This window comes from Schistocerca piceifrons, chromosome 6, assembly GCF_021461385.2.
Source record: "Schistocerca piceifrons isolate TAMUIC-IGC-003096 chromosome 6, iqSchPice1.1, whole genome shotgun sequence".
Lineage (NCBI taxonomy): Eukaryota > Metazoa > Arthropoda > Insecta > Orthoptera > Acrididae > Schistocerca > Schistocerca piceifrons.
In genome coordinates this window covers 398,444,700-398,472,054 of record NC_060143.1, presented here as the reverse complement: position 1 = coordinate 398,472,054, position 27,355 = coordinate 398,444,700, and the positions used below count along the sequence as shown (strand labels likewise).

The 27,355-nt window shown below is 41.0% G+C and overlaps 2 protein-coding genes across 10 annotated transcripts in view; one reads left to right on the top strand and one right to left on the bottom strand.

Annotated features, from left to right (window-relative positions):
- Positions 1-6,295, top strand: part of LOC124803342 (insulin-like growth factor-binding protein complex acid labile subunit) — a 95,436-nt gene extending 89,141 nt beyond the window's left edge. Inside the window, exon 11 of the mRNA XM_047264528.1 lies at positions 6,121-6,295. The gene's annotated coding sequence lies outside the window, so the exon portion shown is untranslated. The remainder of the gene's footprint in view (positions 1-6,120) is intronic.
- LOC124802430 (putative nuclease HARBI1) overlaps positions 6,108-27,355 on the bottom strand; it is a 40,013-nt gene continuing 18,765 nt past the window's right edge. For 4 of the 9 annotated variants that reach the window (XM_047263203.1, XM_047263205.1, XM_047263199.1 and 1 more), the window contains 6 exons: positions 25,088-25,234; positions 9,318-9,585; positions 9,029-9,227; positions 8,808-8,940; positions 8,576-8,717; positions 6,565-8,462 (listed from right to left, as the gene is read on the bottom strand). In XM_047263203.1, coding sequence (XP_047119159.1) covers positions 8,014-8,462; positions 8,576-8,717; positions 8,808-8,940; positions 9,029-9,227; positions 9,318-9,576 — 1,182 coding nt within the window. In that variant the 5' untranslated portion in view covers positions 9,577-9,585; positions 25,088-25,234 and the 3' untranslated portion in view covers positions 6,565-8,013. Of the gene's footprint in view, positions 8,463-8,575; positions 8,718-8,807; positions 8,941-9,028; positions 9,228-9,317; positions 9,586-24,759; positions 24,951-25,087; positions 25,235-27,355 lie in introns of all 9 variants that reach the window. The other 5 variants (XM_047263202.1, XM_047263204.1, XM_047263201.1 and 2 more) reach the window with 4 other exon arrangements.

Below are 27,355 nucleotides of genomic sequence, written 5' to 3'. Positions count from 1 at the left end.
CCTAATGAAAATATTTTGTTCAGAATGAATTGGACAGATGGAGTAAATACAGATTTTGACTGGAATAACAAAAATTTAAGGTTTACCAACCCAAAGACAAATGTAACACATGTGACTGAACTAATCATCCAAAACTGCCTAGAGAAAAATTTTCAAATTAGAGGAGTGATTTGTGCAAATGAAAAGATTGTCATTAATGAGGAAGACAATGAGTAAGAATGCAGTGAAGACAAGTACACTGAATTAGTGGCCACCAAACTAAAAGAAGCTGGAAGTCTAGATAACGAACAGACAGATCAATTAGGTAGTTTGTTGTGGGTATACAAATGTGTTTAGTGAAAAACTATGAATGTAGACTTAATCTAAAACCTCACAAATCATTTACCATCAAACCATATGGAGTACCCATCACAAAAAGAAAAGCTGTGGAGAAAGAACTAGAAAAGGTGGAAGAGTGGAAAGTAATTGAAAGGTGCAATAGTGAATACAATAACCCATTGGCGGTAGTTTCCAAATGTGATGGTGGAGTAAGACTTGTGCTCGATTCAAGACATTTAAACAAATACCTTGAGAGGGAAACTGATCACCCTGAGAACATAGATGAGTTATTACATAAGTTTGAACATATGAAGTACATGTCTAGATTAGACTTAACAGCAAGTTTCCATCAGGTACCATTGGAAATTCAGTCTAGAAAATATACTGCATTTTTGTATGGAGGATGATGATATTGCTTTTGTGTTGTACCATTTGGCCTTAATGTATCAGCTGCAGAATTTATCTGAGCATTGGATTTTGTTTTAGGAAAAGAACTGTTAAGCAAACTAATCCTTTATGTTGAAGATATACTTGTAATAGGACAGAGTTGGGAAGAACACATACATTTGTTGGGTGAAGTGTGCTACAGATTAAGGCAGGGAGGCATGTTATTAAAACTAGAGAAGTGCAAATTCAGAGCTAAACAGCTCAAATTTTTAGGCCATACCATCTCAAAGGAAGAAATCTTACCTGATGAAGAAAAACTTGAAGCCATTGCAAAATTTCCTGCGCCCAAGACGATGAAACAACTTAACTCATTCTATGGAATTTGTGGCTACTACCAGAAGTTTGTCAGCAATCAAGCTTTAAATGCACCATGTTTGAACAACTAGTAGAAGAATAACACCATTTGGGTATGGGATAAGGACTGACAGGAAGCATTCAACAACATCAAGAAACAGATGTGCAATAGTAAAATGTTATACAGACCTGATCTTACAGACCCATTTTGCATTATGACTGACAGCAGTGACTACAGACTGGGAGCTCATTTGTTCCAAGAAAAGATTGTAGATTGTGTGATGGAGCATAGATCAATAGCTTTTGCCAGTAGAACTTTACAAAAACATGAGATATCATATATCGTGATCAAAAAAGAATTGTTAGTAGTCTATTGGGCTTTCACCAAGTTCAAGAATTACTTATTAGGACTTCAAGTAGTAGTATCCACAGACCAAAAGGCTTTGATCTATATACAAGAGTGTACTTCGCATCACAGCAGGATAACCAGGTGGGCACACCAGCAGTTCAACTATACAGTAAAGTATATAAAAGGTGAAGAAAATCTAATTGCTGATGCTCTATCAAGATTGCCAATGGGAGGAGAAGGTGAAAATAACAGTGATGAGTGTGAAAGGGAATTCCAGGTTATGTATCTAAAAGTGGAGAAAGATGAGAATGAAATCAGGAAAATTTGTAATGACATCCGTAGATATCAGAACCATGATTCCAACTGGAAGTTAGTTAAAAGTTATCTCGGTAAGAGAGGACATGAGGAAGTAGAGCAGTATTATAAAGTGCACAAGGGTATACTTTTCAGAAGATACAGTGCACACAGTAATGCTTGGAGATTGTGTTGGCCAGAGGAGTATATTGAAGTATTGGGTACAAGAGAGTTTTGGACATTGTGAGACACTGAAATGTATCCAAAAGATCCAAGAAACTGTCTACTTTTACAAAATCGCCAGGAGAGTGAGGAAGCAATTATCTACATGTGACAGGTGCCAGAGGGTAAAAGTTAGTAATCGAACCTGCAAAGGATATATGCAAAACATCGCGTCAAAAGAACAACTACAACTTATAGCAGTTAATATTTATGGATCATTGCCTAAGGCTACAGAGCAGTGCCTGTGACGGGACAGGAGACAAAGTTTTAATCTGGTGGGAGCCATTCTTCATCTTAGAGATGGCTGCAACTTCCCCGCATTTGTCTTAAAGGTGTTTGACAAAAATTACGGCTTTGTGGCCAAAAAGGAGTCCCTGTAAGTCCTTGTACAGAAGAGGTATTGGAAGAGGATTTTTCTCCTTATCGTCGAGTCTTGCATTCCTCCAACAATACGGCCAAGGATGGGAACATGTTGGGATCATATTTTGTTGAATCATATGAGGCCTTTCCATTCAGAGAGACTGCCAGTGCTGTGTAACAACCAGTGGGAGAAAGTTTAAGTTGCTACATGTGCAAACAATTCCCATGGTACCACCAACTCCAAAAGGGGGCTCTCCCACATGGGTGTCCCCCAGCCACAGCAATTGCTACCTGGCCAGTTATTCGTTGCTGGGAGTCCCCATGCCCCAGTCATGAAGGGCACATACTCCATGGCATACACATGGACTGTGCAGCACAGGCACCAACAATGCAATCCCTTCATGGTTAGGGGGCTACCACCATGCATGTACTTGACGACCCCCCCAAAGCAGGATGGGTACTGTGCTGGGTTTTGGGCATACAACAACAGGAAGGAAGGGTGACAGGGTAGATGGGCACACAGGTGGAGCACACCACAATGGGTGATCTTCCCTGCATGACATGCACTTCTGCAAAATTTGAAAAAAATTGCAGGTCAAACCCAATAATGGCGACCACACAATTGTTAATGGAAGGTCGAGATAGTGCCAGGAGTGAAACTGAAAATCAAGACCAAAAATGTGAACCAAGTCCAGGCAGGGTCTGCACCAAAAGGACCATCTGCTGGAAAGTCAGAGAATATAAGACAGTCAAAGTGTATGTTTGCAGCATAGAAAAAGAAAGTAGTGCTGCAAAGGCTGGGGCCCCATGGTAGCCAAGCACATACTCACCTGAGTAGTGATCCTCCTGGGGCGCAGTTTTGCATGCTTCATATCTATTAGTTTAACATTCTTGAAGCATGTGAACTATATTGTTATTGTTGGAATTCTCTTCCTTCATGGCCGCGTTCTTGTGCTGGTGCACAGGATTATCAGACTAGTAACAGAGAGTCAAAATGATGACCCCTCAGGCACAAGGCTGTTAACCCAAATTTATCACAAACTGACAATACAAAGATTCTAATCACTTCTTACTTTTTTGAGAATTTGAATTTATATTCTCTGGCCCTGAATGTGTACAGCTGCACATTGTCCTTCATGTCAATATGCGATTAATCAGTCCTAGGGAGACATCACCACTGCTAATTCAGCATTGAAGGAATTGTTTTACACTTGGTACTTCCAACACAGTCAGTTTGTAAATACTTTTTCTGTTGACACACCAGTTGGGAAGGTCTTTGTATAGTACATTGCAGTTATTTTTGTTATATCTCTCTACTTTCAGAACTTGCTGATTCCACTAATTAGTTCTTCAGAACAGTTATTACACAAAAGAACAAGAAAATCTCATTGGAAAAGGCATGTACCAGTACAATGGAGTTGTATTATCACAATAAGTTACTCAGATCAATTTACCTCATTTACAATTGCAATTTTATTAATTGTAGGAATGTTTGAATGTTGTTTGCCCAGCCAACCAGACAGGGTTATTGAAGAATGAAACATAACCCATCTCCTGTTGCTGCTCTGCCTAACATACAAACTGAAGGAAATTAGAGCTTGCAAAATGTGTCACTGCATTTCACTTTGTTCCATGTATGAGGTGAGTTCACTAAGTAATGCAACATACTTTTTTCTCAGTCAGTTTCAGTCGAAAAAAATGGGGAATATGTTATGGGATGTACTCAGATATTCCTGCTTCAGCGCTTAGAGTTTCATGAAGTTCTAGTAGGTGGCAGCACTATACACAGCCTTTAAAATGGGTCCATAATGGAGGTGCATTCGAAGCAGAGAGCTGTCGTTGAGTTTCTTTTGACAGAAAACTAGAGCATCACAGATATTCATAGACACTTGCAGAATATCTACAGAGACCTGGCAGAGAACAAAAGAATGGTGAGTCATTGGGTGAAGCCACTTCAGTGTGTTTGTCGTCACAAAAATGCAACTGAAGCTGTCCTCCTCCATGACAGTGCAATGCCTCACACAGCTCTGCACACCCAAGAAGAGCTCTCAGAACTTCACTGGACTGCCCTTCCTTATACACCCTACAGCCTTCCATCTACTTGGCCTAATGAAGGATATACTTCGCAGGAACCAGCATGTGAATGATGGGGAGGTTACTGATGTAGCACGACATTGGCTCTGATGATGTCCTGCAGAGTGATACAGTGTGGGCATTTAGGCCATCCCAGTAAAGTGGCATAAGGCCATCACATTGAACAGAGATTATGTTCAAAAGTAGGGTTTTGTAGGCAAAAGAGTGGGGAATAATATGGTGAACTGGAATCCTGAATAAAGCCAATCTGCTTTCAGAAAAACACTGATTGCAATACGTATTGAATGAACATCCCTTGTACATTAGTTGAATCTGAAAGACATATTTTTACTGTATAATTTATTTCAGTATTTTATTCTCTAACACATTACCTCTGTTAAGGAACAGACTACAATGTATTAACTTGATGTACCTTGCAGCACTGCACTGGCACACCCATTTGAGACAACTGGAAGGACACCAGCGCAAGTAACACCTCTGACCAGAGAAAACATGCAGCTGACTGCAATATCTGTGTAGTCTCCAATGAAGTTAATTCAGTTTATAACCTTGTTCCATAAGGATATCTTCTATCTTGGGCTGTAAGCAATAAAGCAGTATTGTCATATCAATGTGTCACCTCAGTTATCAGTACAATCCCTGCACCTGACAGTGACAACACTGGTGAACTGTGACAATGGGGAGACATGTCATTCTTTATCCCGATAATAAGCAGTAACAATGCATTCATGTTGCATCAGTTACACCACATCTCCAAAGGCTGTGTTCTGTATCTTTCAGCCACTCTGCCAATCGCGTCAGTAGGTGAGCACACCAAGCAGCCTTATTTTCGAAGGAGAGCTCCCATATTATTCTGTAAGCATTTCGGAAGCAATGCCACACAGTTCTAATGAACTGAAGCACTGTTGTCGGTTCACCTTGCACTGGCCAGTCACAAGCATGCGGCTGCAGATCTGTGTGTGCGCGCACGCCAACACACACACACACACACACACACACACACACACACACACACACACTCTCTCTCCCTGTCTCTCTCTCTCTCTCCCCCCCTCTCTGTCTCCACCCCCCCCCCCTCTCTCTCTCTCTCTCTCTCTCTCTCTCTCTCTCTCTCTGCAGCGCACACAGTACCATGAATCCAAAGCGGCTAGCAGCCAGCACATGCATGCTATTCTTTGCAGTAATGAAAAGTGTGTTTAAAGTACATAGTGTTGCTCAAATATGAGCGGAAATGTCAGAAGAAAATGAGGTTAGTAGGTTCATATTCCAGTGACACTGAAATGGCTTTGAGGATTTCTACTGTGTTTGTCGTTTATGGGTGCTTTATTTGAAACAAAACCACCAACCCAGGATGCAGAAAGTCACTTTGTTATTGACAAATTTCAACTAGTATTTGTAGTATGTGCTAAAAACTGTAGCCTTCAGGTCATACCTGAGACCTGTAATTTGAAAATGGAACTGCAGAGAAATGGTCTGAAAGTGATTCAATTTAGTCTTTAGTTCAGTCTTTCATTTCAGTCCGATTAGTCTTAAGTCACAACATCAAATAAACCAACATCAAATAAACTCATTACTGATACAGCATGCTTTTACATGTATGTGTAAATGAAGGCCAGATACACTATTCAAAACCAGGCAATAATAACGTGACTTACTGCATAGTTGCTTGTTTTGTTTAAAATGTACCACACATAATCAAGAACAACATGAAAAAGTTTATATGTTGTTTATGTGTTGTGTAGGTAAGGTCCCGAAAACATTAGTTTACATGAATCTCCACAAAGCAGTGAATGCTGATGTTGGATTTCATGATGAAACATACAGCACTACAGACTGGGAGTCACAGGAACAGATGGAGTCTAACAAAAGCAGAGACTTTTGCAAACAATCTGCAACCAAGCTCAACAGCCTGCCCAACAGAGCATTGACAACAGCAGATAAATGGATGAAGGTAACGTACGTACACTGTGATGCAATGCTGATTACAGACTGTTTTCACTAAATATTACGCATCAATGTTGGAGCTCATTTATTTATTTTCTTTTATGTCTATTTCATATGAGACATGGCAAGAACGGAGAAGTGATGTATAGGCAAAAGCTTCTCTAGCACAGAAGGAAACACAGAAAACAGGAGGAGGACTAAGTACAAAAGCTAAGCCCCTGACCTGTCTCAGGGGGCGGCCTCCTGTCTTCTTGGGTCCGTGCGTTGTTTCTGGACATGAAGAAGTACCAGACACCTTAATCATAGCATGTCAGGTATTGGTGTACTTTCTTTGGCCTCTAGCAAGACATGTGGATGCCAATGTCTCTGAGCCTTGTTTCATAAGCCATTTCGCAAGATACTTGTGCAGTTACTACCTTCCTTCCTGTAAACATCAGTGAGTGTTTCAAAGATTTCCTAAATTCAACTAATGTAATTCTGTATTGCAGGACACCCAAAATTACTCATATGATTAAGATACAATGGAAATGGGCGAATGTGTTGTCCTTCCACTGGAAGGACCAGCCATAATGTCTGCATTGGATATTTCATCAGACAATGTATCACCAGCTCTGACTACAAAATCTTTGGCTTCACCATAAGAATGTATGCTCTATATATCAGGGTTCATTCCTGCTTCACATGTAACTGAATCTTCGTGTGCTACAATTGTGAAGAAGTGCAAACATAGTACCATTGTCATTATCACCTAAAGTTAATCTGCAGAAGTTAATCGTTTTTTAATATTTTGATCTTGTAACTTAGATTATTTTGGTAAATGTAGGTGGTGCAGCTGCCAAAGATGATGATCCTCAGGTAGACAACACCAGACAACAGTTGATATGGATGCAGGAGCAAAACACCATCAGACGTGCACAGCTTCAGTGTGAAGAACACAGAACTGTTGCCATTGAAAATACAGGTGAGGCATTTGTAGGAGCAGCTGGCGTGTTTGTATGAGCCATGAAGGAGTAAATTTCAAATAAATTTCAATCTTTTGATTTTTCCCCAGCTTATTTATTGTTTAACTGTTGTATGTTCTTCCAGACTGGAGGAGTACCTGAGGCATAGGAGAGACAATGAGTAGTGTAAACAGCGAAATTTGGTTTGAATTATATTACATTCTAATCAGACATTGAAATCGAAGCAAGCAATGAAGCATAATTAAAAATTCATGTCAGTGATGCAAACTATGTATTCATGCTTTTATACTAATTTATTAAATCATGTTTGTACAAATTTGACTCAGACTTTCATTACAGTACTAATGAAACAATACTTTCACTAAAATACAGAGGAAATTGTAACATGCTGACTTGCTTTTAAAAGGTAATTTGTCTTGATTGAGGAAATAAATTCTTATCTAAAGAGTTAACATCATTTTCATTACATAAAAATCAAAGATGGCTACCTCACAGTGTCTGTTACCTCACAGTATCTGTTACTTTAACTGGGGACAAGCTTACTGAAAGATAAATTGGTTACTGTGCTGAAACGGTTAGTATGGAATGCAAATTTCACACAGACTGCAGCACAGATATAAAACAAACATTTCTATCACATAGTAAATTAACCACAGGAGGAAATTCATGGGGATTCTACTCTAATAAAAGAAATTCCATGTTTCTGAAAATTTGAGACAAATACTATCTTTAGTAATGTGAATGGGCCCTGCAAGGGTTGTAGGGCCCACCAGGTGGAAGTGGGGGCAATCTGGCAATAATTCCCGCTCTGACAACTCGAGCCTCCTGCAGCAATCTGTCTCTTGCGTGGCCTTCATTCACCACTGGTGGTGGCTCATCTTCATCACTGCTGCTGTCACTGTGATCTGCTTCAGATTGAGGCAGAGGAATATGAGCAGTCACACATTTGTTGTGCAAAACTGCACACGCATTTGTAATGAAGCCTGCTTTCACTGGGTTGTATTCCAGTACTCTGTGTTTATTTAAACACCTGAATCTGTTGCGTAGGTGTCCTATTGTGTTCTTCACAATGCTTCTAACTATCATGTGGGCTTGATTAAAACTGGCTTCTCTGCTGTTAGGTAGAGGATCAGTTACTGGTATATGGAGCCACGGTTCATTAGGGTATCCAGAATCCCCTATTGAAAAAATAAATCAAAAAAATATGATAAATATGTGCAAATAATTGTAACTTCCGTTAGGTTGTATTACAGCAAAAAAAAGATAGCATTTAATATTTCTTTGTAGTTACCTAATAACCAGCATTCTTCTCCTCCTCTATACAACTCTTCTATTTTCGATCTAAGTGCAGAACTGGCCCACACAAAGGAGTCACTCAATGACCCAGGGTATCGTGCCAAGATATTTATGATCATCATGTCCGAGTCGCATGCCTGCAAAGTATAAATGACAAAGCAGCAAACTAGAAATATTGTTGTCATTTGTATGTGCAGCAACTCAAGGTTTCAAATCTTAGTACTTACCACTTGAGCATTCAGGGAATGTGTGCCATGCCTGTTCACATACTGCTCTTCGTGAACATCAGGAGCTGCAATAATTACATGAGCTCCCTCCACAAGCCCAATGACACCATGAATGGATGAGCATCTGAAGTTCCTGTAACATGTCATTTATTTTTAAAACAGTAACTTTTAGTGTAAGGAAACAATGTTCACCACAAAAGGTGGTACAATATATGCAGTACCTTTGCATAATACGAAACCTTTCTTCTCGTGTATCAGGAAAGGGGACACCAGCCCTCAGAATTGCAGGCACATTAAGAGCCTTCACAACTTCATCAATGCACCTTGAAACGCTTGGCTGACTCATGGCAGCTACATTGTCAGCCCCTACCCCCTTTTGAACAGACCCATGTCCCAAGAAGTGAAGAGTTGTCAAAACCTAGAAGAAAAAAAGTAACAAATGCATTTAATGACTGATTGGGCATGTTTAATTGATTTAATCATTTCAGGATTTGCTAAACAAATGTAGCTTCAAGTGCAGAGGAATGGCTGTAGTTCTTTGACGGCCTTTCACGTACGGCCGCAGTTCCTCAACCAAATTACAGACCACCTCCCGACTCAGTCTGTATTTTGCCATGAAGTTGCTCTCGGGCATTTCAAATGGATTCATCTCGTCCCTCAGGTTACGTTGCCATATTGCATGGTGCCTCATTCCACTAAGCTGACGTGTCCACCTTCGACGCTCTTGCCTCCTCCTTAAGAGTAACATGCGCACCATGTCCACTTCCATGAGTCTCAGCTGAAATGCACAGAAATGTTTACCCTGACCACATGTTTCCATGCAGGCGTAATAATGACAGGGTATTTGACTGTGTTCTGAAAATTGCCGTAAATACTGTTTATGTCATTTTATTCTCAGACACATTAACATCTTGTATTGGATTTTGCATTTCAGACAATGAGTTAGGAATAGTGTGTAGTACCACATTGTACAAATATATCTATAAAAACACCCACAAAATTGTTTCAGGCAGTGTCAAAGAATAAGAAAATGCAGAGAATGTGGTTGTAACTTGCTCCTACAGATCCAAATGATGAAGTAGCCTACTTTCCTATATGATACATCAAACGATTTGGGTCTTAAAAAAACAAAATTTAAAAAAATGCATTTTTGAGAACTCCTGCAGTTCATCAAAGTTTATAACATGTATCAGACAAATCAAAATGTTTCTCATATGGTGGTATAGTTTAAAAATATTATGGCAGGGATCTTTCATTCTGTTTACTGTTTTTAAGGACTCAATAGCAGAAAGATGGTTGCTGCCAGTTTCATTTGCAATAATTTAAGCTGTGATCTTAAATTCCTGCCTAACACCAAACTCAGAAATAAGTATGCATTTGGAAAAAATGGTGAATAGGCTACTTTTCAGTATTAAAAATATTGTTCAGTTTGCTGTTATTCTGATTCATTATAACATTTAAATAGTATTTACGGTCAATATACTCACAAAATGTCTGTTATTTTTATGTAATTAAAGCTTAAAAATCATTAAATGTCAAGATCTGGTCACATGTTCAAAAATGCACTGTTATTGGCTGATGCTCTGGTGACATCACACACTAGGAGTAAGACGAAGCTATACTTGTCTTATAGGACCGTTAGCCCAAGTTACGAGGTTTTTACACACTTTTACTGCAAATAGTTCAGCTATTTAGTAGAACACACAATTACAAGTTTTAAGTAACAATAGAAAGGAATTTTGTGAATTAGGACAGTGGAAGCCTCCTTTATGTTCTACCCATTTACAGAGGCAATATGTGGGATGACTGACATTCTTTTTCCTGTAATTCTTCATGCTTTCCCAACGATCTGTTGACATCTTGGATATTCAGGAATCCAGCCAGATGTATGCGTCATTCTCGCATGATATTTCAACAGCGTGCCTCGCTGTCTTCTTCAGGTGCTACCTGAGACTGGTCCTTCGGTCAATCGAGTCCAGTATTTATGCCTGGGAGGAGCTGGGCGTTCCCTAATCGGTCCGCGCCGAGTCGAGTGTTCCATCTGTGGTCCGCGCCCGCCAGACTCGGCTTCAACGGACCCCTCCAGTCACGGATGTTCCGACTGCCATCAGCGCCCGTTTTGGCCATCCTCAACGGTTGTGGTTGTCATCTGAGGTGTGTCAGACCCGATCTGATATGTTGGGTACTCTATCTCATGACTTTTACAATGATATCCACTTCTGTTTCGTGCTAGGCGCTCCCTAATCGGTCCGCGCCACGTCGTGTGTTCCGTCTGAGGACCATGCCCGCCAGACGCTGCTACAATATCCCTCTCTGGTCTCCGGTGTTCCCTCCGCCGTCCGCACCCGGCCTGGCCGTCTTCTGAAGTTGAGTTCAAGATTTGGGGTGTGTCAGATCTGGTCTCTAATGTCCGACACCTTGTCTCACAGCTGTTCTCTCGGTCTCCACTTCTATTTCTTGTAGAATCCCGGAGTGTCCTGCGTTGAGTTTTCACAAGCTCAAGCGCTGGATTCCAGGCAGTGCTGATTTGGTATCCCGAGTCACGGTTGATTAGATTGTCTGTGACCTTAATCTCAATGGCTTCTTTAATGACACTGTCCCAAAATCTTGAGGTCTGTGTCACAATCTTCATGTCATTGTAATCCATTGAATGACCACGTTCCAGACAATGCTCTGCTATGGCTGATTTAGTTGCCTGCCTAAGTCTGGTATGTCTCTGGTGTTCTTTACACCTTATGTCCACAGTTCTGGTGGTCTGGCCAATGTAGGACATCCCACACTGGCATGGTATGTTGTAGATAGCTGGCTTGCGTAGCCCAAGGTCATCCTTTATATTCCCCAGCATAGCCCCAATTTTGGTGGGTGGGAAAAATATGCTCTTGATGTCATATTTCTGGAGAATCCTGCTGATCTTGGCAGAGAGAGGTTCGGCATATGGCAGGTATGCCATCTTCTTTGCCTCTTCTGGTTCTTCTTCTCGATCCTTTGGCCGGTTGGCAGGTTGAAGTGCCTTCTGGATATCTCTAAAGGAGTACCCATTCCTGCTGAACACTGATTGTAAGCGTTCTATTTCTGTGGCCAGACTATCAGGATCTGACACAGTTAGTGCTCTGTGGACCAGTGTTTTGAGCACTCCATTCTTCTGTGCCGAACAAACAGAAGGGGTGGTGATGGGCAGCCCCCTACCACCAGTGGTGGCCAACCTATTTTTGGAAAGGTCTGAAGAGGAGGCACTCTCTTCAGCCATATATCAATCCAAGTGCTTTTTTAGGTATGTGGATGATACATTTATCATCTGGCCCCATGGTAGAGAGAAGTTAGATGAGTTCCTGCTACATCTGAACTCTTGCCATCCGAACATTCAGTTCACAATGGAAATGGAGAAGGAAGGACTACTTCCGTTCTTGGATGTTCTGGTGAAGAGAAAGGCAGATGGCACATTTGGACACAGTGTGTACCGCAAAACTACGCACACTGACTTATACCTACAAGCCAGCAGTTGCCACCATCCGGCACAGAAGAATGGAGTGCTCAAAACACTGGTCCACAGAGCACTAACTCTGTCAGATCCTGATAGTCTGGCCACAGAAATAGAACACTTACAATCAGTGTTCAGCGGGAAGGGGTACTCCTCTAGAGATATCCAGAAGGCACTTCAACCTGCCAACCAGCCAAAGGATCCAGAAGAAGAACCAGAAGAGGCAAAGAAGATGGCATACCTGCCATACGCCGGACCTATCTCTGCCAAGATCAGCAGGATTCGCCAGAAATATGACATCAAGAGCATATTTTTCCCACCCACCAAAATGGGGCTATGCTGGGGAATGTAAAAGATGACCTTGGGCTAAGCAAGCCAGGTATCTACAACATACCATGCCAGTGTGGGATGTCATACATTGGTCAGACCACCAGAACTGTGGACATTAGGTGTAAAGAACAACAGAGACATACCAGACTTAGGCAGACAACTAAATCAGCCATAGCAGAGCATTATCTGGAACTTGGTCATTCAATGGATTACAATGACACCAAGATTGTGACACAGACCTCAAGATTTTGGGACAGTGTCATTAAAGAAGCCATTGAGATTAAGGTCACAGACAATCTAATCAACCGTGACTCGAGATACCAAATCAGCACTGCCTGGAATCCAGCACTTGAGCTTGTGAAAACTCAACGCAGGACACTCCGGGATTCTACAAGAAATAGAAGTGGAGACCGAGAGAACAGCTGTGAGACAAGGTGTCCGATATTAGAGACCAGATTTGACACACCCCAGATCATAAACTCAACTTCAGAAGACGGCCAGGCCGGGCGACCAGGGAGGGACAATGTAGCCGCGTCTGGCGGGCGCAGACCTCAGACGGAACACACGATGCAGCGTGGACAGATCAGGGAACGCCCAGCACGAAACAGAAGTGGAAATCATAGTAACAGTCATGAGATAGAGTACCCAACATATCAGATTGGGTCTGACACACCTCAGATGACAAACACAACCGTTGAGGATGGCCAAAACAGGCGCCAACGACAGTCGGAACATCCGTGACTGGAGGGGTCGGTTGAAGCCGAGTCTGGCGGGCGCGGACCACAGATGGAATACTCAACTCGGCGTGGACCGATTAGGGAACGCCCATCTCCTCCAAGGCATAAATACTGGACTCGATCGACCCCAGGACCAGTCTCAGGTAGCACCTGAAGAAGACAGCGAGGCACGCTGTTGAAATATCGTGCGAGAACGACGCGAACATCCGGCTGGATTCCCGAATATCCAAGATGTCATTCTTTTTCCTGCCTCCTGCAATGTCATTAAACTTGCTCAAAACTAAAGAATGGCAGATCTTTTGCAAATGGGTCTGTATATAATAACTAGATTGTGAACTATCACTCATGAGCTATGATCCAAAGCCCAACAAAATTATTCTTGGCAAAACTTGGTGCTGATTTCTTTTGTAGAAGGTACCCAGCAGAGACACTGCATCTGGCAGGTGTTCCATGCCGCAATAGTTAGCAGATACGACTGCAGTTAAAGAGGTTACATGTTTGAATCATGGAAGAGTCATATTTTTAAATGTTTTACACAAAGTACGACAACAGTGTTAGCAAGAACTGATCATAGCAGTTGTTTCGATTGTGGGATGTATTATATATAGTTTCACATTAGTCCTAGTTTGAAAAATGGACAACTGAGGATAAATGTATTTACTTTGTGTACAAACAATTCAATGTTTTGGAAGTCATTGCTAGTAGTAAAGATACCACTATACGCCCACGATATGCAGGACGATTGGGTTATACGGAGAGATATGAAACGTGTACAACATGCAGGTGACACAAGAGATGCTTGTGAGTGAAAACTACTGTCAGCATCTGAAGCAGACTTACTTCATCTTTATGTAAGACGATGAAACTGCGAAAGTTTAAACAGCAAGGATCCTAGCTAGGCAGCACAAAGATAAAAAAAAAATTGTTCCTGATAAAGTAAAAAGTGTGTGGTCACATTAACTAGAAAGTATCTTTTTGAATGTGACGCGTGAACAGTGACTGTAAATGTCAGCACATGTAAACAGCAAGGAAAACACAGTAATATGCTGTTTCTGATTGGTGTGGTGAAGTTTTGTAATTGTGATTTGGTTTTCATATGACAGGACTGTCGAGTCATTTTACAAATAAGTTACCGTATTTACTCGAACCTAAGCCGCACTCGAATCTAAGCCGCACCTGAAAAATGAGACTCGAAATAAAGGAAAAAAAATTTCCCGAATCTAAGCCGCACCGGAAATTTGAGACTCGAAATTCAAGGCGAGAGTAAAGTTTTAGGCCGCACCTCCAAATCGAAACAAAGTTGGTCCATTGTAACATGAGACACAATTTAGGTCGAATGAATGACGATAGAGCTACAGTAGCTTGGTTCGAGTCGTAAGCTTAGCAGTTAAGCTTTACCGGGTAGCCATTGCTATGCGTCAGGCGCTCCGTCCGTATTTATACGGGTATACCCTTCCTTTTTCACGTGCTTCGTTTGGTTTGAATCGATTGCTTATTTTGCTTTGATCTGATAAGTGCCGTTTTCTTTGTTATAGGTGTTTACGTCACTCAAAGCTGAAAATGCATTACTGTACTGTGTCACGTATTGTTTGTTGCATACTGATAGTGTGTGTTTACGGTCTGTCGCCGCTTGCGGCATGGCTTGCTTTTGTGCGCGCTACCGCCGCTTACAATTCAAAAAAAAAGAGAGAGTAATCGTCTCATTAGTGAAACAATGGCAAGAGACTGCTATTTGTTGTTACTTACACTGCTGCTTTCTTTGATAATGATCAACAAGAACCAAATAATAGACTGCCTATGATAGAACATGTTCTGAACGAGAGTTAGGCGAAAATGTTTCTCCGTTTGAAAATCTTTGCGGCCGCTTCTTAAGTACATCAAATTCTGCACAGAAATTAGTCATCTTAGAATTAAAAATCTAGTCAGTTGCCGTGCTTCATTTCTGACTGTATCACTATTAGGCATAAGAATAATGCGAATATAAACATGACACGATACGTATATTCTTCCGCGTTTGCTGTTGTCTCACTCTAGTTTCGTAGTTTATTAGGCAGACAAGATTTAAATGAGAGAGCAGCAAACATGAAAGAATACATGGCAAAATGTTGATATTCCTATTATTCTTATGGTGAAAAGAATACTGCATGTGATTCACATTTCATCAGGTTCCTATTAGCAACCATCTCTTCTCACAGGTAGGAAAAAATTCAGAAAGTAGAGTTGGCCATATTGACAAACATCCCAAACAGTCTTGCATGTCGGATTTTCGTAGTACATTGAATTTCTGCTACATTCGAAGATGAACAATTCGGAATTTGTATTTACTTCGTTGGATAATGTATGAAAATGCAATGGTCGAAACTCGAGGCGGAGAAAAAAGCTCGTCTTCCACCTTTTTTTAAAAAATTTATTTACTGACGCGGAGGTTTTGGGACAGTGTCATTAAAGAAGCCATTGAGATTAAGGTCACAGACAATCTAATCAACCGTGACTCGAGATACCAAATCAGCACTGCCTGGAATCCAGCACTTGAGCTTGTGAAAACTCAACGCAGGACACTCCGGGATTCTACAAGAAATAGAAGTGGAGACCGAGAGAACAGCTGTGAGACAAGGTGTCCGATATTAGAGACCAGATTTGACACACCCCAGATCATAAACTCAACTTCAGAAGACGGCCAGGCCGGGCGACCAGGGAGGGACAATGTAGCCGCGTCTGGCGGGCGCAGACCTCAGACGGAACACACGATGCAGCGTGGACAGATCAGGGAACGCCCAGCACGAAACAGAAGTGGAAATCATAGTAACAGTCATGAGATAGAGTACCCAACATATCAGATTGGGTCTGACACACCTCAGATGACAAACACAACCGTTGAGGATGGCCAAAACAGGCGCCAACGACAGTCGGAACATCCGTGACTGGAGGGGTCGGTTGAAGCCGAGTCTGGCGGGCGCGGACCACAGATGGAATACTCAACTCGGCGTGGACCGATTAGGGAACGCCCATCTCCTCCAAGGCATAAATACTGGACTCGATCGACCCCAGGACCAGTCTCAGGTAGCACCTGAAGAAGACAGCGAGGCACGCTGTTGAAATATCGTGCGAGAACGACGCGAACATCCGGCTGGATTCCCGAATATCCAAGATGTCATTCTTTTTCCTGCCTCCTGCAATGTCATTAAACTTGCTCAAAACTAAAGAATGGCAGATCTTTTGCAAATGGGTCTGTATATAATAACTAGATTGTGAACTATCACTCATGAGCTATGATCCAAAGCCCAACAAAATTATTCTTGGCAAAACTTGGTGCTGATTTCTTTTGTAGAAGGTACCCAGCAGAGACACTGCATCTGGCAGGTGTTCCATGCCGCAATAGTTAGCAGATACGACTGCAGTTAAAGAGGTTACATGTTTGAATCATGGAAGAGTCATATTTTTAAATGTTTTACACAAAGTACGACAACAGTGTTAGCAAGAACTGATCATAGCAGTTGTTTCGATTGTGGGATGTATTATATATAGTTTCACATTAGTCCTAGTTTGAAAAATGGACAACTGAGGATAAATGTATTTACTTTGTGTACAAACAATTCAATGTTTTGGAAGTCATTGCTAGTAGTAAAGATACCACTATACGCCCACGATATGCAGGACGATTGGGTTATACGGAGAGATATGAAACGTGTACAACATGCAGGTGACACAAGAGATGCTTGTGAGTGAAAACTACTGTCAGCATCTGAAGCAGACTTACTTCATCTTTATGTAAGACGATGAAACTGCGAAAGTTTAAACAGCAAGGATCCTAGCTAGGCAGCACAAAGATAAAAAAAAAATTGTTCCTGATAAAGTAAAAAGTGTGTGGTCACATTAACTAGAAAGTATCTTTTTGAATGTGACGCGTGAACAGTGACTGTAAATGTCAGCACATGTAAACAGCAAGGAAAACACAGTAATATGCTGTTTCTGATTGGTGTGGTGAAGTTTTGTAATTGTGATTTGGTTTTCATATGACAGGACTGTCGAGTCATTTTACAAATAAGTTACCGTATTTACTCGAACCTAAGCCGCACTCGAATCTAAGCCGCACCTGAAAAATGAGACTCGAAATAAAGGAAAAAAAATTTCCCGAATCTAAGCCGCACCGGAAATTTGAGACTCGAAATTCAAGGCGAGAGTAAAGTTTTAGGCCGCACCTCCAAATCGAAACAAAGTTGGTCCATTGTAACATGAGACACAATTTAGGTCGAATGAATGACGATAGAGCTACAGTAGCTTGGTTCGAGTCGTAAGCTTAGCAGTTAAGCTTTACCGGGTAGCCATTGCTATGCGTCAGGCGCTCCGTCCGTATTTATACGGGTATACCCTTCCTTTTTCACGTGCTTCGTTTGGTTTGAATCGATTGCTTATTTTGCTTTGATCTGATAAGTGCCGTTTTCTTTGTTATAGGTGTTTACGTCACTCAAAGCTGAAAATGCATTACTGTACTGTGTCACGTATTGTTTGTTGCATACTGATAGTGTGTGTTTACGGTCTGTCGCCGCTTGCGGCATGGCTTGCTTTTGTGCGCGCTACCGCCGCTTACAATTCAAAAAAAAAGAGAGAGTAATCGTCTCATTAGTGAAACAATGGCAAGAGACTGCTATTTGTTGTTACTTACACTGCTGCTTTCTTTGATAATGATCAACAAGAACCAAATAATAGACTGCCTATGATAGAACATGTTCTGAACGAGAGTTAGGCGAAAATGTTTCTCCGTTTGAAAATCTTTGCGGCCGCTTCTTAAGTACATCAAATTCTGCACAGAAATTAGTCATCTTAGAATTAAAAATCTAGTCAGTTGCCGTGCTTCATTTCTGACTGTATCACTATTAGGCATAAGAATAATGCGAATATAAACATGACACGATACGTATATTCTTCCGCGTTTGCTGTTGTCTCACTCTAGTTTCGTAGTTTATTAGGCAGACAAGATTTAAATGAGAGAGCAGCAAACATGAAAGAATACATGGCAAAATGTTGATATTCGTATTATTCTTATGGTGAAAAGAATACTGCATGTGATTCACATTTCATCAGGTTCCTATTAGCAACCATCTCTTCTCACAGGTAGGAAAAAATTCAGAAAGTAGAGTTGGCCATATTGACAAACATCCCAAACAGTCTTGCATGTCGGATTTTCGTAGTACATTGAATTTCTGCTACATTCGAAGATGAACAATTCGGAATTTGTATTTACTTCGTTGGATAATGTATGAAAATGCAATGGTCGAAACTCGAGGCGGAGAAAAAAGCTCGTCTTCCACCTTTTTTTAAAAAATTTATTTACTGACGCGGAGGTTTTGGCGCCAGTATTTGTCTTTGTGCCTACAAAGCATGCCTGTGTAGCGCTACATATATTCGACGGCAGAAGTTAGTTGTGGCAACACCTACCAACATTTTTCAGAACTTCCACTTGCTTTGCACTCGATTCTAAGCCACAGGCAGCTTTTTGGATTACAAAAAACAGAAAAAAAGTGTGGCTTAGATTCGAGTAAATACGGTAAAATGTTTTTTTGTGTCAGATTAGAACCAGCAATTTATGGACATCCATTTTATAAAATTCAGCGGTTTACCACTCTAACAACTGAGCTACCGAATGATTGAGGTGTCATTAGTTAAAATGACAATTTTCACTTGGAGTTTAATTTTGTTGCATGATACTATCCTTTGTTTTAACGGTGGGAGAGCATGTCTTTGAGGTAAGTTAATGTTAACTTCACAGTGCAACACATTTTTAATTAAGTTAGTGAAATTGTGTGTCAATGTGATGGCAACTTGCCGGTACAGTGCACCACATTTTACGCATCTTCTCATTCTCTGGAACACTTAAAAACAGCTTTTAAGGAATTTTTGTAGATATACTTGTACAGTATGGTACTACATACCAGTTATAATCCATTTTCCGACATTGAAATTCCCAAACAAGACATCACTGTGAATTAGGATTATGATGGTAGGAGCAGCGAGCTAGCCAGTGACATCACAGGCATCATATGACTCGACGGGAGCGTTTTAGTGCGCGTTCAAATTATTTGAATTTCATTTCCATTTTATAAAAAAATACTGAAAGTCAAGAGGAAAAAAGTTATGTTAGGAGCGTAAAATAACATAAATAATCATTTAAGACAATTTCCAGAAACCAGTCAAATATCCTGTTATCTGTGACAAGAAAAAATATAAATGTCACAGTCAGCTATTTCACTCAGCAATTTCATCTTTTGTATTTTTAATATGCATGAGTCACAAAATCAAAGGTATTTCATAATTCAGTTCAGACTCGGTATGCAATCCAATCTGCCACTGTTCTGGCCAGAATCAGCACTGCGATTAGCAACAGAAGAACATGTGTTTACTTCATTGCAAACTTTGCATGACAACCTTCGATTTGTGATCTTGCCACCTAGTACAGAATGCAGACATTATCAACAATGTCATCCTTGCACCACCCAAATGAAATAAATATGAATTGTCAAAAATCTGACTTGCTTCATCACTTGTCACGCACCCCAGAACAACCAATGAAACAGGCAATCTATGATGAACAACTCACCACCAAGACAAAATCCTAACTCTGACACCAGCTGCAGATACTACTCGATGCGAACCTCATTCCAGACACTGTATTACATATTCTATGGATCGTCAAGCTTCTGCCACAGCTACAATTCGCCATGGCTGCTCAAGGAGGCAGAGTCACTAGGGAAGACGCTGAACCTCGGAGACAGATTGTTCACTGTGCAAAAGCATAGATAACACATCAGTGCTGTGGATCACAACATGACTTGCAGTGTTAGATCTCAGTCAAACACAACACATGCCGAACCACTCCGAAAGCTCACGATGGTGACGTCACTCCCCTAGTCTGGACACCACCCTGCACAGCACATACACCACTGCTCTTGCAGATGGCAATGATGTTCCAATTGCCACCACTGCGTCAAAGTCCCCGAAATGTCGATATCGTGTCCGTCCTGTTTGGTAGCATCATACAACTACCAGCCTCCTTGCAGCTACCTAAACTGCAACAACAAGCCTCAATAGGCGCAGCACCCCACGCCGACACATCAACCCACCAATGTCCACAATGTGTGCAGCAAACATTCTATGCGTCACACCCACCACTGGATAGAAAACTGTTTTGGCTAAAAGTATATGTAAATATTTCCTCGTCAGTACTGTGGTCAGACATCAATTTAGAACTGAAGGACACAAATGCAACACTATCAGGCACAAAATCCCTACTACTTCATGCCGCAAATTACTTGCATTTCACCTTGCGCAGAACCGCTAACTGTACCTTGGAACTAAGTTCAGATCAACAATTTCCATGGATTCCATACATTACCGATGTGAGTGAACCAGTAGTAGGCATCAACTTCCTATGGCACTGACGCCTTTGCCAGATTTAAAAAATGCAGTGCTAATACGTCATGATACCAGATAACTAATCCCATGGTTGTTTGCCTCACTGCCTCCTTGTCCATCAGAAACTACCTAGTGCCCTGCTGAGCATTAGCATGATGAGGACACACATTCTAACACACTAAATGAGAGCTTTCAATGACGGAGTACCTAATGATGACACAGCAGCTTTATATGGACATCCACAAAGCATTGGATACACTCCACACTGACAACTCAGAACTATACTCATGCACACACAATGTGTCTGCTGCATTCATGTGCATGAGCAATACAACAGTCTTTCACTCACGCATCACACAGCCAAAGTTGGCACTACATTCACCATAACCACTTTGACTGACCATGTCTCACTGTCACTACATAAGTCAATGACTGCAAGCACACCACGTCAAACACAGATCAGTATGGCACACTCTGTTTTGTCTCTCAGCAAATCAAATGAGTGTACCATCCCCTCAGACAACCAGACACAAATGAAAGTTAAACAATGCACCATCCCTAATGGTACACTGCATCAAATTCTCAAAACTCCTGCTCCACCATAAATCACATCATCTGGCATTGACACAATTGTGGTCTGCAAGGTGGTGGTCAATGAACTATTACCATCAGGGATAGTCTGCCTTTGGACAGCTCATGGGCTTCCACAATAGAAACTGTACCAAAAACTGACAGTTCTGTGAGACACTGCCATGATTACACAGCTTCGAACAATACCCAGCTGTTAATCAATTCGTTATATTCAAGATCTAAAACACACATTAGCAGACACCATTACTTTCAGCATCTTGATTGCATGAAAGCTTACCTCAAGATACTTATTAGCGCAGACAACATCTCTAAGACCACAATAATCAGACCATTTGGACTTTTTGCTTCCTATTCATGTCTTACAGACTAAAGAAAGCTGCTCAAACTTGGCAGCAGTTCACTGATGAAGTTCTCTTCAAATTTGACTGTTGTTAACATTTATCTTTATGATATAACAGTATTCTCCGCCATCCCACATGATCATGAATGGCATATGGAACCAATTCTCACTCTCCTATAAGATGCGGGCATGGTCATTTATGAGGATACATCACAATTGTGGAAGGGCAAAGTGAGCTTTCTCTCGCACATACTAAATGTCACAGTGATCAAACCCACCTCAGCTCACACTCATTAAGCAGTTACCACCTCTGCAGAATTACCATGACCCGTGACACTTCTTCCTAGGCATCGTAAATTTTTATCAGTGTCTCCTGTCACAGGTGGCAGTGACAGAGACACACCCCCACCCCTCACTGAACTCTAACCGTGCCTAACACACAAGGAAGAAAAAGGCAAGAAGCATTTAAACTAGCTGAAGACTTCCTCCAAAAAGCGAACACTTTGGCCCATCCAGTACTCAATGCACAGCTGACTGTCACAACTGACACTAGTGATTCAGCTATTGGAGCTGTCTTACAAAGATGTGGCAGGTGAAGCACAACTGCTTGGCTTCTCAAAGAAATCCATGGCCTTGCGGTCAAAATGGACCATGTGCGATTGTAAATTACTCACTGTCTACACAGAAGTCAGATGTTTTAAAGAAGATATTGAAGTAAGAAGACATATTATTATCTGTAAGGATCGCAAGCCACACGCAGACACCATATAGCATCCCTCAAAAGGCATTTGTCCTTGTTGCTTCAGTCATCTCGAACTTACTGTGCAATATATGACAGATGTCATCTACATGGTGCCTACAATACCATTGTAGACTACCTCTCATAGATCCATATAATTTCTCTGCAACCAGACTACAACAAAACTAGTAGAAGAGCAGATGCCATGAGCATTACAGACTTACTTAACACTGATTCCCCCAATCTCTGCATAAAGAAGACTGTAGCCAACACCAGTTTACAGGAATAACAAACACTTGATGAAATCTTATATAGGTAATTCACTTGCTGATATATCAAGTGTCCAACAGTAAAGAAAATTTAGGAATTTGACAGGCATAGAAAACTTTAAGGCTGACACTATCTTGTCAGTTCATGTAAGAAGAGTACAAATGATACCATGTCCCTGCTGGCACACTGTTGAACACTTAAAGAGTCCCAGAACCAAGGAGGATGTGTGCTGTCCAGGGCAGTAGCTAAGTCCTTGGTACAGCATTGGTTAAACATCTTCTGGTTGCTGGCTGCGACAGAACTGCTGTCTGGGGCTCGTGGGCCATCACAAATAGCCACCTCACAGATGGATACTGCGGGCCTATTTTAGGCACATGACACGGCAAATGCATGAAGAAGTGAGGTTTTCAGTTACTTCTATTGTTGCCATATACACCACCTGGTGGCCTGGCCAGAATGCTGTTGACGCCTTATACCAGCCTGGCTGCAGATTTCTTGGATTGCAAAGCCCTGTGTCGTCTGAACCATACGGGTTGAACTTGCTGCAACCTGCATGATGTATATGTTGTGCACATTGTCACTGCCTGTCTAGTACACCATGGCATGTATGACCATGTATCAGTCCTCAGAGTAAAGGGCTTGTGGTACAGTGAACAAAACCCTCAAACCTCCACTCATGTGCCAAGGACTGTGGATGGAAGCTTTGCCATGGGTGCTATTAGGCATCTGAACGGCATTCAAGGAAGACTTACACAGATCACTAGTGTAAATCTTGTATGGAGAATCACTCACACTCCCAGCAGAGTTATTCTACCAACCCAGCCTCTTTAACAAGCAGATTTTCCAGTATTGATCTAAGGATGGAGAGCCCCATCAATTGTAAGCAGATGCCACCGCCTATCCCCCATACCAGTCCAAACGTTTTCGCACATAAGGCACTGAGTAACAGTGAATTCATAATACTGCAGGACAATACGATTTGGCCAACTTTACAACCATCCTACTCAGGCCATATTAAAATGGGACACACACACATCCAAAATTTTGCTTAACAGAAAAGCAATGACAGTCTCATAATGCCATCTAAAACCATTGCGGACTCTCTGCAAATACACCGTTGTATGTGACACAGACCCAAATGAAACGGACAATGATCCATGCGGATGTTTACTTCTCAACATGCAGACGGCCAGAGTGCAAATAGTGGAGCTCTTGGAATGAGAGGATATTTGGCAAGTGGACTTATCTGCCTGCCCCCTCCCCCTTCCCAACTTAGATCCCACTGAGCATGTGTGAGACGCATTGAGGAGACATACTGCCACACATCTGCATGTACCAACAACCATCAGGCAGTTGTCAACTGTGCTGGAGTAGTAATAGAATGCCCGACCACAAGAACTCTTAATCAACCTTATGGCCAACATGCAAAGCAGGTTGCAAAGCATGCATTGCTGTCCATAGCAATGACACACACTATTAAGAACCATGCACCATCTTTTTGTAATGTGCATAGGACCATAATGAGTTGTGGTGACTTCAGTGTAATTATTGTTTTTGAATAAAAGTGTAAGCTCTCTTTGTCTCATTGCATATCTCTTTCAGCTACCTTCCATATTATACTGTAGCATTTCTTTCTATGTAGGGTGCTAGTTTCATCAAGCAATGTTACTTGACAGTGGCACATCATATGAGAGTTACTTTAAACCTCAAGTTTTGCTTAGCAGTTTGGTTTCATATGCACATTAACATTGCTCCAAGTGAAAATTTTCATGTCTGCATTCATATGCTTTCCTACAATGGCTCATTGCTGAAGAGATCACATCTATGCATTTTTTGCCTCATGACTGATTCTTGTGAATATGAGTAACTAGAGGAGGATATTATGGCTATTAGGATATCTACTGAAGGAAAGCTCTTCCTCTTTTTATCAGTTTAGCCACACAGATAAAACTGGATATTCCTGCTATGTTTAACCCATTCTTAGATATGTGAAAGAGATCAGTATAGTTCCTAATTATTTTCTTAGTGTAGTTTGGAGTAACTAATTTAGAACATACTAGGGCAAGGCTTCACAGTCATGATCTCGTGCTCTGTGAGCAGGCAGTAAGTGCAGGCCCACGAGCACCAGTTATCCTCTACATCCCTCCATCAACTTATCATCATGTAATAAGGGTGACCCTTGTAGGAACTTGAGAGGAGATACTGCATATTTTTCTGGATAATTCTGCATGCAGAAATGTGTAAGGCACTGTAAATGAGATTTCACTGCTACAAATGGAACAAATAAACTAAAAATGCAATGCTGCCACATCATTTCATTATTAAGAAGATACTTATTTCTCATATTCTCAATCAGATATTATACATTTAATAACTTTCAATCACCTCTTGTACTCTCAATCTCCTTGTGCTTTTTCCCTTTTACAAGAGCATTCAGGGGTCCGCATTGTAGATGTTGCGTTGAAGCCACCGTTAAGCAAATCTCTACTGAGTGTCATACACAGCACACTCTTCATCAGTGGTGTTCAACAGCTGCACAAACAGAGCAATTTACAAACATGTCTTATTGTTAAAAAATCCACATTACAAGTAAGTTTCTCCTTAGAAATGTCCAAGGTCTTTGATAATGCTCCAAGTACCAATACAACTGTTACAATAGGATTGCCTCACACAATTGTTTATTATAAAACAATACTTGCATTAGAAATAGAATACATGTTAATGATTCTTTTGAATAACTTGTATAATGTTGCATCGGTGATTAATTATGGAAATGTGTTTTTAGAGTTTTTATAATTAATAGTACATTTAATTTGACTACAAAGCGAATTTAGTACTTTCTCGATAAACACGTACATTTAGGTGACAAAATTCATGGCACGGCGAAATGCGCATATACAGATGGCGGTAGTACTGCAAACAGATAGTATAAAAGGCCAGTGCATTGGTGGAGCTGTCATCTGTGCTCAGGTGATTCACATGAAAAGTTTTCCAACATGATTATGGCCAACGATGGAAATTAACAAACATTGAACACACAATGATAGTAGGAGCTAGACACATAGAATATTCCATTTTGGAAATTGTTAGAGAATCCAATATTCCGAGATCCACAGTGTCAAGAGAGTGCCGAGAATACCAAATTTCAGGCATTACCCCTCACAATGGACGACACAGTGGCAGACCACCTTCACTTAATGACCAAAACAGAGAAGCAACGCTGGGTGAAATAGCCACAGAAACTAATGTGGGGTGTACAAACATATCCGTTATGAAATGTGGCAAAATTCTGGCATTAATGGACTATGGCAGAACACAGCCAACACTAGTGCCTTTGCTAACAGCATGACATTATCTACAGCACCTCTCCTAAGCTCATGACCTTATCATTTGTATTCTATATGACTGGTAAGCGGTGACGGTAGGGTTCAAGTGTGGCACAGACCCACAAAGCCATGCACCCAGGTTGTCAATGAGGCACTGGATGCTCTGGTCCAACTGAACCGATCACTTACCAGAAATGGTTATGTTCAGCTGCTTTGAGACCATTTGCAGCCATTTATGGACTTTATGTTCCCAAACAATGACAGAATTTTATTGATGAAAATGCACCATGTCACCAGGCCACAACTGTTCACGACTTGTTTGAAGAATATTCTGGACAGTTTGAATGAATGATTTGGCCACCCAGATTTCTCGACATGAATCTCATCAAACAACTATGAGACATAATTAAGAGGTCAGTTCATGCACAAAATGCTCCACCTGCAACACTTTCGCATTTATGGATGGCTGTAGATGCAGCATTGCTCAATATTTCTGCAGGGGATTTCCAACAACTTGTTAAGTCCATGCCACATTGAGTTGCTGCGCTACACCAGGTAAAGGAGGTATACCATGACTTTGTCACCTTGCTATATTTTAAAGTGAGTTAACTTAAAGATGTGACTTTTCAGTGCTGTTCAATTAACTTAACAGTGTAAAAATATAAATAGAATTTTGGTGTTAACACTGATACAAATCAGTTCTGTTTTGAAGTTTTTAAATCACAATGCCAATTAAATCTTACTTATTTCAATACATCCTCAATCCAGCAAGTTTGCCAAGAAGTGACTGTCTTCCAGATTCTCCATCATCTAAGCATTTTACTGAGATACAAATTCTTGAATAGGCAGTTACTTTTTGTAACACAAGGTGCAGTAAATAATGTTTCTCATGTATTTCAGTGTTGCTTCCATTATGTTGTAGTTCTGAAGATTATTTGTGTGTTGTGGCCAATAACAGACTAGATTGAGAATCATTGTGCTTCAAACTGTCTCAATGTTTATTAGCATCATTTCACTGAGTATTTTCAATCATAGTAAAAATTTTGTCTTTGAAACAAACATTGCTAATTTGAAGAAAATAATTCAACTTATGTGTTACTAAGTAACAACAAGTATCATAGATGGCATTTAGGAGGTTGTTATTCCAATTATAAGTGTTATTAATTAAACTATAGTGTAAAATTATCAACTGAAATTTCTGATACTCAGCACCTTGAGATTTGATGCTCACCAACAGATCTGGTTACAAAATGAATTAACTGATACCATGTGTAAAGTGTGCAGTTTAGGTTACAGCCTGAAAATAAGTTTCTCAGACTTGTATTGT